The 14,156-nt window shown below is 47.1% G+C and overlaps 1 protein-coding gene across 1 annotated transcript in view; it reads left to right on the forward strand.

Moving 5' to 3' along the window:
- Nucleotides 1–2,297: 2,297 nt before the first annotated feature.
- Nucleotides 2,298–14,156, forward strand: part of cpa6 (carboxypeptidase A6) — a 256,586-nt gene continuing 244,727 nt past the window's right edge. Inside the window, exon 1 of the mRNA XM_070884632.1 lies at nt 2,298–2,407. Within this exon, the coding sequence (XP_070740733.1) occupies nt 2,298–2,407 (110 nt within the window). The remainder of the gene's footprint in view (nt 2,408–14,156) is intronic.

Genomic DNA, 14,156 nt, shown 5'->3' on the forward strand with positions numbered 1-14,156 from the left:
GGAGATGACCGCAGGGGACTCCTGCACTACCTTCCTGCTCTTGCCTTGTCTCTTGGTCACCCATTCACTATCTGTCCTAACCCTTACCTGCGGTGTGACCAACTCACTAAATGTGCTATCCACAACATTCTCAGCATTGTGCATGCTCCAGAGTGAGTCCATCCGCAGTTCCAGTGCCGTCATGCGGTCTGTCAGGAGCTGCAGCTGGACACACTTCCCGTACACATAGTTGTCAGGGACACTGGAAGCGTCCCTGACTTCCCACATAGCACAGGAGGAGCATGATATGGGTCCGAGCTCTCCTGCCATGACTTAACCCTTAAATTAATTTACTTACTAAAATTTACTTAAACACCAAACAACTACTTAGTAGTTCGCTGCCAATTAAACCAATCTAAAAGTCAGTCTAAAAGAGAGTTATACTTACCAGTCGAACAGTCTTGCTTCCATAACTCTTTATACCCCTTCCTAACAAAAATCTACCAATCTCAGTTTTGAAATTTACAATTGACCTAGCCTCAACAGCTTTTTGGTGCGAGAGTGCCAGATTTCCACTACCCTTTGTGTGAAGAAGTGTTTTCTGATATTATCCCTTAACAGCCTAACTCTAATTTTAAGGTTTTGCCTTCTTGTTCTGGACTCTCCCACCAGAGGAAATAGTTTTTCTCTCTATCCACCCTATCAACTCCTTTAATCATAAACACCTCAATTAGATCACATATTCAAGGGTAACAAGCCTCATATATGCAACCTGTTCTCATAATTTAACCCTTTTAGCCCAGGTATCATTCTGATGAATCTGTGCTGCACCCCCTCCAAGGCCAGTATGTCCTTCCTGAGGTATAGTGCCTAGAACTGAACACAGTACTCTAAATGGGGTCTAACCAGAACTTCATATAACTGTAACGTAACTTCTGCCCCTATGTATTCCAGCCCTCTTGAGATAAAGGCCATTGATTTTTGTTGTGCCTGTCCGCTAGATTTTAGCAATTTCGGTACTTGGACCCCTAAATCTCTCAATTCCTTCACAAGTTGATAACTTATTACCATTTAGAAAGTACACTGATCAATCTTTCTTAGGTCCAAAGTGAATGGCCTCACACTTCGCCACATTGAACTCCATCTGCCACTATCTGAACTATAGAAACATAGAAGCATAGAAAATAGGTGCAGGAGTAGGCCATTCGGCCCTTCGAGCCTGCACCACCATTCAATATGGTCATGGCTGATCAGAATCATCAACAGCTGCCAGCGGAAAAAATGGGGGCAGAGGGTGTGATCTGAAATTGTTGAACCGTTTTTGCTGAATGGCCTACTCCTGCTCGTATTTGTTATATCCTTATGTTATACAGCGAGGGTAAGAAAGGTAAAAACTGCAAGGGAAATCTGCTATAAAAAAAATAGGGGAGTAGCTTTTGAAATTACTCATGGGAATGTTAACAGATCAATGTGTGTGTGAAATTGATGTGTCCATATTTTTGGAAGTTAGCCAATTCAAATTCAATCCATTTACGCCTCCTTTTGCACGAAGGAATTTCTCAAGATCACGTGATGTGCCCATAGACAAATATTCACTCAACGTAAAATGAACTGAGCTGAAAGTTTATCGAACGTTTTTTACGTTCAACATTCAAAGGCAGATATGCAATTTAGTACAATAGCTTTCAACGAAGAATCGGGCCACTTTTACTTCAATTGTATTCTTCAGATTATATTTCCCAACAGAAATGGACGAAATATATTTAAAAATACTTTAATCATTTATATCTCGCGTCTGAGTCATCGTCGACCCGACATTTACTCCCATCCTTGCCCCCTGATGCGGCAGCATAGCTGGAACTTGGCTTCAGGTAGCAAACCTCCTCAGTGACTGAAGTTGGTCAATAAGTACAACACGTATACTGGTGACAGAGGTTGCGGAATATCTGCATGTAGTCGACTGATTGCATGCTGAGGATGGCACCAGCCTCTCCTCCCTGATCTTCAAACTCGCGCTTTGCGCAGGTTTGGCGGCTGGAGCCGCAGCCGGGTCACGTGCCTGGCCCTGCCGCCAGCCCAAGCCGCAGTCCGGCACACACAGCCCCGACTTTCACACTTTGCTGCCAGCTTGGAGTCCATGAGTTCCAGCTCTCATTGCTGAATAAATTCTTTGTCGTGCTGCTTTCTGCTGTGGCAGATTTGCCCTGCTGGAACATTAACGTTAGAATCCCAGTGAGGAAAAAAACTCGTTGAAACCTAAATATTGGGACGATCAACATTTATATTCAAACATACCTTGCCCCCATCATCCCATCCACATGGAGGCAAATGCACGAATTCTAGCAGCTGCTCTAATATTCTCTTCAGTGAATGTCTTGAGTTTGCCAGGTGTCGCGCAAGCATTGCTCTATAATAATCGCTATGATGGGTAAGTATTTTATTATCTGAGTATGCGGTTAACATTGTGATTCAACTTTCTGCATTTTCTTTGCTGGCTCACAGGTGGTGCGTTTTCTGATGAGTGTGATAACTTTCAGGAAGCATGCGTGGACAATTGAGGAAATGTAAATTAGTTTCTGTAATTTAAACATTATGAATAACTGGAAGTGATTATGACGGTAATTTGATCTCGGAGTTTGGATACTGTCATGAGTTGTGCGAACGACGCCATAGAGATGTCTAACTTCAGACCTTCGATTGTATTGCTGGTTTAAAATCTAGATTATCTTTAGAAAGTTAGTTTTTTGGAGTCATTTTACTCAGTTTGGGTTTGTCTGTGCGAGCAATAAATACATGCAAAATATTTAAGGTGATCTACATCAGTGCTATTTGTAGGGAAGCTGTTTTGTATTTTCTGCATCTTTGTGAAATTAATTTAATAATTGAGAAATGGCACAAGTGTGCCCCGGCCACGTTAGTTACATTACAACAAAAGGACATGGTAACATTAAGCAAGTTGTACTTCCAACCTGTTAAACAGCAAAACATTTGAACATCTTTCGTGATGATGTGGAGCAGTGGGAAGGATACAATAATGCAAGTAAAAAAAATCCGTATTTAATAACTATTGGAAAATATGTAAAATCGAAAATAATGCTTGTAACATTTACATTTTCCAAGTTTATAAGAACATGGATCCAATAAATGTGCACTTTGTTGTACGTTAAGTACATTGTATGTACATTACAGTTGAGAGCAAAAGAGGTAAACAGCAATGGCCAAATATAACTGAAAGCATTATTGACCCAAGGGGGCCTTAATATATAATGTAGTTAATATCTTATTAGCCCTCTGCTTAGGCTAATTTGACTGGTCAAGAAATATGCTTGGATCACAATTTCTGTAAATTGTGGATAAAATAGCTTATTTCAAATCTTTGCACCCCAGTCTGCTTAAGATTAGTTCAAAAATTTAATCTAAACTTAAATGACAAAACACAAAATAAGATTTTATACAAAAGAAATTAGACATAAAATTGTATGATTGTTTTTAGTGGAACAATGGTTGTGGATTAACTGTATTACATGTTCTGAAGATTAAACTGAGAATAATGGATCATCATCTTCATCAAAGGCAGTCCCTCGGAATCGAGGAAGACTTGCTTCCACTCTTAAAATGAGTTATTCGGTGACTGTACAGTCCAATACAAGAACCACAGTCTCTGTCACAGGTGGGACAGATTGTCGTTGAGGGAAGGGGCGGGTGGGACTGGTTTGCTGCACGCTCTTTCCGCTGCCTACGCTTGATTTCTGCATGCTCTCGATGTTGAGACTCGAGGTGCTCAGCGCCCTCCTGGATGCACTTCCTCCACTTAGGGCGGTCTTTGGCCAGGGACTCCCAGATGGGGATGTTACACTTTATCAGGGAGGCTTTGAGGGTATCCTTGTAAAGTTTCCGCTGCCCACCTTTGGCTTGTTTGCCGTGAAGGAGTTCCGAGTAGAGCGCTTGCTTTGGGAGTCTCGTGTCTGCAATGCGTACTTTGTGGCCTGCCCAGTGGAACTGATCAAGTGTGGTCAGTGCTTCAATGCTGGGGATGTTGGCCTGGACAAGGACGCTACCGTTGGTGCGTCTGTTTTCGCAGGGGATTTGCAGGATGTTGCGGAGACATCGTTGATGGTATTTCTCCAATGACTTTAGGTGTCTACTGTACATGGTCCATGTCTCTGAGCCATATAGGACGGCAGGTATTACTACAGCCCTGTAGACCATGAGCTTGGTGGCAGTTTTGAGGGCCTGGTCTTCAAACACTCTGTTCCTCAGGCGGTTGAAGGCTGCACTGGCGCATTGGAGGCGGTGTTGGATCTAGTCGTCAATGTCTGTTCTTGTTGATAGGAGGCTCCCGAGTAAGGGAAGTGTCCAGGGCCGCGCCGTGGATCTTGATGACTGGGGGGCAGTGCTGTGCGGCGAGGACAGGCTGGTGGAGAACCTTTGTCTTACTGATGTTTTAGCATAAGGCCCATGCTTTCGTATGCCTCAGCAAACACGCCGACTCTGTCCTGGAGTTCAGCCTCTGTATGTGCGCAGACGCAGGCGTCGTCCGTGTACTGTAGCTTGACGACAGAGGTTGGGGTGACCTTGGACCTGGCCTGGAGATGGCGAAGGTTGAACAGGTTCCCACTGGTTCTGTAGTTTAGTACCACTCCAACGGGGAGCTTGTCTACTGTGAGGTGGAGCATGGCAGCGAGGAAGTTTGAGAAGAGAGTTGGGGCGATGATGTAGCCCTGCTTGACCCCGGTCCGGATGTGGATTGGGTCTGTGATGGATCCATTAGTAAGGATCATGGCCTGCATGTCAGCGTGGAGCAGGCGGAGGATGCTGATGAACTTTTGGGGGCATCCGAAACGGAGGAGGACGCTCCATCGACCCTCGCGGTTGACAGTGTCAAAGGCCTTTGTAAGGTCGAAGAAGACCATGTATAACGGCTGCTGCTGTTCCCTGCATTTTTCCTGCAGTTGTCGTGCCACAAAAATCATGTCCGTTGTGTCCCATAGGGAACGAAATCCGCACTGCGACTCCGGAAGGAGCAACTCGGCCACAGTGAGCAGACGGTTGAGGAGGACTCCAGCGACGACTTTCCCAGTGGCTGATAGCAGGGAGATTCCTCTGTAGTTGCTGCAGTTGGACTTGTCCCCTTTTTAAAAGATGGTCACTGCATCTCTGATCTCCCGGCATGCTCTCCTCCCTCCAGATGAGAGAGATGAGGTCATGTATGTGCGCCAACAGTGCCTCTCCGCCATACTTCAGTGCCTCAGCAGGGATTCCATCCGCACCCATAGCCTTGTTTTTAAGCTGTCTTATGGCTTTTTCTACCTTGTGCAGTGTTGGGTTCTTACTGAGGTGGTGGCCGATAGCATGCTGAGGGGTGCAGTCGAAAACACGAATCAAAGGCAGAGTCTCGATTGAGGAGATCTTCGAAGTGCTCCTTCCAGCGGGCCTGACTGCCTCTGTGTCCTTGATGAGTGTTTCCCCGTTCTTGGCCAGCAGTGGGGTGGGGCCTTGGGAGTTTGGACCGTATGTGGCCTTGACTGCGATGAAGAATCCTCACACATCATGGCTGTCGGCCAGCTGCTGTATCTCCTGTGTTTTCTCCATCCATAGAAACATAGAAACATAGAAAATAGGTGCAGGAGTAGGCCATTCAGCCCTTCTAGCCTGCACCGCCATTCAATGAGTTCATGGCTGAACATGCAACTTCAGTACCCAATCCACCACCTGTTCTTTAGGTCCCGGGTTTTTTGTTGGACCTCAGCCTTGAGCCGTCTATAATGCTGCTTTGCTTCTCCCGAATTGGGTAATAAATGGATAATAAAGAGATACTGATTTTCTTGAGATTTTTAAATGCGGTCATAAACTGAGCGAAGCTCAAAAATTGGTAATTTCCATCCCAAAGCACTTTTGAAATCATCCCCATGTATCTGTTATTTTTGTATTTAAAAATAAATGTTCTTGGTGTGTGGCAACACTGGCAGGGCCTCCTTTATTGCCCATCCCTACTTTTCTTCAATAGGTGGTGGTGGGCCTTCTCCTTGAATTGCTGCAGTGCTTGTGATGGTGTTTGCACAATGGTGTTAAGTAGGGAAATCTTGGATATTATTCAATCGACGACGAAGGAACAGTGATATATTTCTAAATCAGGATGGCATGCGACGTGGCGGAAACATGGAGGTGGTGATCTCTCAAAGTTGCTGCTCCTTTCCTTATATATTCGTGGATCTTCCATACTGATGCTTACAGTGAATCGGGATTCATTATTTTATAACAGGCACGTTACATAACAGTCTGTTATAACAATACACAATATTATATAATAACCAGGCAGAAAAGGACTGCATTGGGGAAAGATGACTGTTGTCAAGGTGGAGCTATGTCTTACTTGATCTGCCCCTTTAAGGCAGCAGCCTCATTTCTTGTAATTAGACACATCCTTTGCTCAGTACGGGGCTAATTTCTGACGAGTGAAGTTTGTGTAGATTGGCAGCTGTTTGTGAATCCCCAGTCTCTCCACCCGCCCCCCCCCCCCCCCCCCCCCACCAACCTTTTTAGTAAGTGGCTAGGTAATCAAAGTGACAAGCAGCCAACAGGAAAGAACTGACTTTTTTTCTCCATTTAAGAAATATATTATTTATTCATTGGTAGCTTACCTAACTGTTCATTTGTGATTTACTGCATTTTGTAAATTATATTTGCTTCAGTCAGGTGCTAGTTTGGCAGACCTTGTATGTGTGACACTTGAAATTGTGAGAACTTCAAGTGTAATGGCCACCGGGAAGCAAGTCTTTAAATCTGCTCTCATTAATACATAATAAAATATAATCAATTTACACTTATCTACAAGTTGCATCTTGGTAGTACGTTATCCATAAAGACATGGTCAATTCCCATATGTGTTGACAATCAACTTTACCTCAACCCCATGACTTTTCTGTGCTGTCTGACTGCTTGATCAACACAAAGTGCGGCTGAGCCAAAACTTTTTCTAACTTAACAATGGTAAAATAAAAATTATCCTAAATGGCTCCTGTAATAAACTTTGCATTTTGGTCCCGAATTCCATCCTTTTTCTAGCTACAGGTTGAACCTGCCTTATCCTGAACCCTCGGGACCTGGCCTGTTCTGGATGAGGGATTTTTCTGGACAAGGGGTGGTCACGTTAAATTAGATGATACAGTTACTGAGCAAGGGGATATCTGGGCTGGCTGGCTTGGGGCTGGGAGTGTGGCAGAGAAATCATGGGGTGGGGGGGACGGGGTGCGGGGTGCGGTGGATCACGGGTCAGGCCAGCGATTGCGGGAGTCGGCAGCGAGGATGGACTTCAATTTGTTTATGTCGGAGTTCTGCGCATGCGCCACCCGGTGGCTGAGAGTGGTTCTGGTCGGGGGTGGTTCTGGATAAGGGAGTTCTGGATAAAGGAGGCTCAATCTGTACTCATCCAGGCTGAACTAGTGTAAAACCTCATTGTCCTTTTTGACACTGAGCTGAATTTCAAACCCCACATCCTATCCATCATCAAATCTGCCAATTTCCAACTTCATATTACCTCCTCTGTCCTTCCTTCACCTCACTGCCACCAAAACTTACCCACTCCTTTGTGACCTTTAAATTCAACTTCTCCGAAGCTATTTTCACAAGTTCCGCACTACACAGACTCCAACTAATCCAGATGTCTGTCACCTGCATCCTATCCTGTACCAAATCTGTGTTGTTTAAAAAAAGAGGAATTGTGGCATTAACTGATAAAATGTAATTATTTTAAATTTTATCAGTTTGCTCTCATCGCTTAAGTTTGAAAATGATGGGCAGTAGATGGTAAGTCTGAAAAAAGAAACAAATTTGTTCAGGAATTAATTAAGATAAATAGGCTCTGGTGGCAGAAAAGAGGTTGAAACGATTTTTTAAAAATTACAGACAGATGTAAATGCTTTGGAGCTTCAACTGTTGGATACAGATGGTCCTGTGTTTCATAATTGCTAAGCAATTGGCAATCCATTGTAAAAGACTGACATTGTCATATAGCAAGGCACAACTCTCTTAAATAATAGAATTCAACCATGGCACCTTTTAAAGGGGCACACAGTAAAACACATAAGGGGCTATTTTGTTGAGTGAAAACATGTGCTAAATGGGTGCAGAGTTAATGAGAAGTCTGGTTTTAGCACGCAATTTTGGTCCTAATTTACCATAATTTGAACTTGCCTGGAGGTGCTAAAACAGTATGTTTTGCACTCCAGCACTAGATGCAATTTTTGTGGAGCAGTATACGTGAGCTTCACTCACCCACTTCCACAGACGGTGTGGAGTGAGCTAGCTGACACACAGCGGCACATTTCAGGGTGGCTCAGAGTCTGAGTGAGAGGGCGCACAGGTTCTCGGACGTGACACTGGAGATCCTGGTGGAGGAGATCCAGAGGAGGAGGGGTGTCCTGTACTCCTAAGAACATAAGAAATAGGAGCAGGAGTAGGCCTGCTCCGCCATTCAGTAAGATCGTGGCTGATCTGATCATGGACTCGGCTCCACTTCTCTATCTGCTCCCCATAACTCCTTATCCCCTTATCGTTTAAAAAAACTGTCTATTTCTGTCTTAAATTTATTCAATGTCCCAGCTTCCATAGCTCTCTGAGGCAGTGAATTCTACAGATTTACAACGTTCTGAGAGAAGAAATTTCTTCTCATCTCAGTTTTAAATAGGCGGCCCCTTATTCTAAGATCATGCCCTCTAGTTCTAGTCTCCCCCATCAGTGGAAACATCCTCTCTGCATCCACCTTGTCAAGCCCCTTCATAATCTTATACATTTCTATATGATCACCTCTCATTCTTCTGAATTCAATGAGTAGAGGCCCAACCTACTCAACCTTTCCTCATAAGTCAAACCCCTCATCCCCGGAATCAACTTAGTGAACCTTCTCTCAACTGCCTCCAAAGCAAGTAGATCTTTTCGTCAATATGGAAACCAAAACTGCACGCAGTATTCCAGGTGTGGTCTCACCAATACCCTGTATAGCTGTAGCAAGACTTCCCTGCTTTTATACTCCATCCCCTTTGCAATAAAGGCCAAGATACTATTGGCCTTCCTGATCATTTGCTGTACCTGCATACTATCCTTTTGTGTTTCATGCACAAGTGCCCCCAGGTCCCGCTGTACTGCAGCACTTTGCAATCTTTCTCCATTTAAATAATAACTTGCTGTTCGATTTTTTTTTCCTGCCAAGGTGCATGACCTCACACTTTCCAACATTATACTCCGTCTGCCAAATTTTTTGCCCACACAATTAGCCTGTCTATGTCCTTTTGCAAGGGTGTGGGGTGGTAGGGGGGGAAAGTTGTCCTCCTCGCCCTCCTGTCCTCCTCTCTTGCAGCAGCTGATGCTGCTCTGCCTGGCCTCATGTCCTCTTCCCATTTCTCCTGCAGACCAACGGGGACCCCAAGCAAGATGCTGATGAACAAACATTCCCGTTCTCCTGGTGACTCAGGTAGAGTAGCACACCACTTTTTTGTTGAAGTCATCAGAGAATTTCCAGAATAAATGTTGCTCGAGTGTTGAAGTCTTGACAAAGTGACCCAGAAAGTCTCCCTTTTCAAACCTTCAGCAAAATTTGCTGGGCTATGGAGGAAAAGCAGGGGAGTGGGACGAATTGCATTGCTCTTTCAAAGACCCGACACAGGCATAATGGGCTGAATGGCCTACTACTGTGTGGTATGATTCTATGATTGAATGACTTAGCCTTTTTTTCTATTCGTTCTGGGATGTGGGCGTCGCTGGCAAAGCCAGCATTTATTGCCCTTCCCTAATTGCCCTTGAGAAGATGGTGGTGAGCCGCTTTCTTGAACCGCTACAGTCCTTGTGGTGAAGGTACTCCCACAGTGCTGTTAGGGAGGGAGTTCAGGATTTTCACCCAAAAACGATAAAAGAACGCCGATATGTTTCCAAGTCAGGATGGTATGTAACTTGGAAGGGAACTTGCAGGTGATGGTGCTTCCATGCGCCTGCTGCCCTTGTCCTTCTATGTGTTCGAGGTTGCGGTTTTGGGAGGTGCTGCTAAAGAAGCCGTGGCAAGTTGCTGCAGTGCATCTTGTCGGTGGTACACACTGCAGCCACGGTGCACTAGTCAATGGGAAGTGGAGAGAATGAATGTTGAAGTTGGTGGATGGGGTGCCAATCAAGCGGACTGCTTTTTCGTAAATGGCGTTGAGCTTCTTGCGTGTTGTTGGAGCTGCACTCATCCAGGCAAGTGGACAGTATTCCATCACACTCCTGACTTGTGCCTTTATAGATGGTGGAAAGGCTTTGGGGAGTCGGGAGGTGAGACACTCGCCGCAGAATACCTCGCCTCTGACCCGATCTTGTTGCCACAGTATTCATGTTCCAGTTAAGTTTGTGGTTAATGGTTAACCCCAGGATGTTGATGGTGGGGATTTAGCGATGGTAATGCCATTGAATATCAAGGGGAAGTGGTTAGACCCTTGCTTGTTGGAGATGGTCATTGCCTGGCACTTGTGTGGCATGAATGTTACTTGCCACTTATCAACCCAAGCCTGAATGTCGTCCAGGTCTTGCTGCATGTGGGCATGGACTGCTTCATTTTCTGAGGAGTTGCGAATGGAACTGAACACTGTGCAATCATCAGCGAACATCCCCACTTCTGACCTTATGATAAAGGGAGGGTCATTGATGAAGCAACTGAAGATGGTTGGGCCTAGGACACTGCCCCGAGGAACTCCTGCTGCAATGTCCTGCGGCTGGGATGATTGACCTCCAACAAGCACAACCATCTTCCTTTGTACTAGGTATGACTCCAACCAGTGGAGTATTTTCCCCTGATTCCCATTGACTTGAATTTAACTAGGGCTCCTTGATGCCATACTCTGTCAAATGCTGCCTTGATGTCAAGGGCAGTCACTCTTGCCTCACCTGTGGAATTCAGTTTGTCCATGTTTGGAGCAAGGCTGTAATGAGGTCTGGAGCGGAGTGGCCCTGGCGAAACCCAAACTGAGCATTGGTGAGCAGATTATTGGAGAGTAAGTGCTGGTTGATAGCACTGTTGATGACACCTTCCATCACTTTGCTGATGATTGAGAATAGACTGATGGGACGGTATTGGCCGGATTGGATTTTTCCTGCTTTTTGTGGAGAGGACATATCTGGGTAGTTTTCCATATTGTCGGGAGATGCCAGTGTTGTAGTTGTACTGGAGGAGCGGCTAGTTCTGGAGCATGTCTTCAGCACAACAGCTGGGGTGTTGTTGGGGCCCATAGCTTTTGCTGTATCCAGAGCACTTCGCTGCTTCACATCGAGTGAATCGAATTGGCTAAAGACTGGCTTCTGTGATGGTGGGGACCTCCGGAGGAGGCCGATGGGGATCATCCACTCAGCACTTCTGGCTGAAGATGATGGTAAACACTTCAGCCTTGTCGTTTGCACTTGAATGCTGAGCTCTGCCATCATTGAGGATGGGAGTATTGTTGGAACCTCCTCCTCCTGTTCATTTACAACTGGATGTAGCAGGACTGCAGAGTTTTGATGTGACCAGTTGATTGTGGGATCACTTAGCTCTGTCTATAGAATGCTGCTTCCACTGCTCAGGATGCATGTAGTCCTGGGTTGCAGCTTCCCCAGGTTGGTACCTCATTTTTAAGTATGCCAGGTGCTGCTCTTGGCATGCCCTTCTGCACTCTTCATTGAACCAGGGTTGGTCTCCTGGCTTGATGGTAATGGTAGAGTGAGGGAAATGCCGGGCCATGAGGTTACATACTGTGGTGAAATACAATTCTGCTGCTGCTGATGACCCACAGCCCCTCATGAATGCCCAGTTTTGAGCTGCTAGATCTGTTCTGAATCTATCCCATTTAGCACTGGGTAGTGCCACACAACACGATGGAGGGTGTCTTCAGTGTGAAGACGGGACTTCGTCTCCACAATGACAGTGCAGTGATAACTGCTACTAATGCTGTCGTGGACATATGCATCTGCAACAGGTAGATTGGTGAGGACGAGGTCAAGTAAGTTCTTTTTTCTCGTGCTGGTGTTCTCACCATCTGGCAGCTGTGTCCTTCAGGACTCGGCCAGCCTGGTCAGTAGTGGTGCTACCGAGTCATTCTTGATCATGGACATTCCGAGTATATTCTGTGCCCTTGCTACCCTCGGTGATTCTTCCAAGTGATGTTCATCATGGATGCATCAGCTGAGGGAGGGCGGTAGGTGGTAATCAGCAGGAGGTTTCCTTGCCCATGCTTAACCTGAAGCCACGGGGTCTGGAGTCAATGTAGAGAACTCCCAGACACTGTTCCCTCCAAGGTGCATGGCTGCATGCCCGCGCACTAATCCTCAAGCTGCCGCACAGTTGATTGAATTGCCCCGCAAAGTTAGATAGGGAGATAGAGTGGCCCCATAAAAAACGAATGACTTTGCGGCCCTCGGCGCATGCGTGGTATCGCAGAGACGGCAGGCACACCCGATTCCCTTTTGCACATGCGTGGTTTTGCCGAAGTCACGCATGCACAGTATCCCACTGCAGTGCAGTGACTGGATCTGTTGGGGTGGTAGGGAGAAGAGCAAGGATCAACAGGAGCATGAGAGAGGTGGAGGCTGAGAGAGAGAGAAAGAGGTTCTGAGAGGGAGGGCGGGAGAGAGAAAGCAAAAAGCAGGTTTGGGGAGAGCGAGGTTGGGGAGAGGGGAAAAAACAGGTTTCGGAAGAGAGAGAAGGCGGTTGGAGAGAGAGAGGGAAAAGCAGGTTGGGGGGCGAGAGAGAAGGAGGTTGGAGAGAAAGAGAGAGAGAAAAGCAGGGTTGGGGGAGAGAGAGCGAGAGAGAGAGGTTGGATGGGGGGGTTGGGAGAAACGTTGGGGAGAGAGGGAAAGGTTGGAGAGCTGTGAGGATGGGGAGAGGGAGAGAGAGTGAGGTTGTGGGGAGAGAGAGGTTGGATAAAGAGGGGGAGAGGGAGAGATATAGGGGTTGGGGAAAGACAGAGAGAGAAAGGGCTGGGGGGAGAGAGAGAGGAGGTTGGCGAGAGGAGGAGGTTGGGGGGGGAGAGAGAGAGAGAGGAGGAGATTGTGGGGAGAGAGAGAGGAGGAGGAGGAGGTTGGGGGGAGAGAGGAGAGCGAGAGAGAGAGGGAGGAGATGTGGGGGGGAGAGAGAGAGGGAGAGGAGGAGATTGGGGGGAGAGAGAGAGGAGATTGGGGGGGAGAGAGAGAGAGAGAGAGAGAGAGGAGGAGGAGGTTGGGGGGAGGGAGAGAGAGAGGGAGGTTGGGAGAGAGAGAGGGGGTTGTGGAGAGAGGAGAGAGAGGAGGAGGTTGTGGAGAGAGAGAGAGAGAGGGGAGGTTGTAGAGAGAGAGAGAGAGATGAGGGTTGGGGAGAGAGAGAGAGAGAGGAGGTTGGGGAGAGAGAGAGAGAGAGAGGAGTTTGGGGAGAGAGAGAGGAAGTTGGGGGGAGAGAGAGAAGAGGTTGTGGAGAGAGAGAGAGGGGAGGTTGGGGAGAGAGAGAGGGGAGTTTGGGGAGAGAGAGAGGAGGTTGTGGAGAGAGAGAGGAGGAGGAGGTTGGGGGGGGAGAGAGAGAGAGAGAGAGAGAGAAAGAGAGAGAGGAGGTTGTGGAGAGAGAGAGAGAGAGGAGGGTGTGGAGAGAGAGAGAGAGAGAGGAGGTGTGGAGAGAGAGAGAGAGGAGCGAGCGAGAGTGTGAGAGAGAGAGGAGGTTGGGGTGTGAAGGAGAGAGAGAGGAGGTTATGGAGAGAGAGAGAGAGGAGGCTGTGGAGAGAGAGAAGAGGGGGAGAGAGAGAGAGAGGAGGGGGGAGAGGAGTGTGAGAGAGAGAGAGAGAGAGAGAGGATGGTTGTGGAGAGAGAGAGAGAGAGGAGGTTGTGGAGAGAGAGAGAGAGAGAGAGGAGGTTGTGGAGAGAGCGAGAGTGAAAGAGAGAGAGGAGGTGGCAAGAGTAAGAGGGAGAGGAGGTGGGGAGAGTAAGAGTGAGAGAGAGGGGGGGAGTTGTGGAGAATGAGAGAGAGGAGGGAGGTTGGGGAGAGAGAGAGAGGAGGGGGGGGGGGAGAGAGAGAGGAGGTTGGGGTGAGAGAGTGAGGAGGTTGGTGAGAGAGAGGAGGTGGGGATAGAGATGAGTGAGAGAGGAGAGGGTTGGGGAGAGTGAGAGAAGGTTGGGAGAGGGAGAGAGTGGAGGTTGGGGAGAGAGAGAGGAGGTTGTGG

The sequence above is a fragment of the Pristiophorus japonicus genome, chromosome 1 (genome assembly GCF_044704955.1).
Source record: "Pristiophorus japonicus isolate sPriJap1 chromosome 1, sPriJap1.hap1, whole genome shotgun sequence".
Lineage (NCBI taxonomy): Eukaryota > Metazoa > Chordata > Chondrichthyes > Pristiophoridae > Pristiophorus > Pristiophorus japonicus.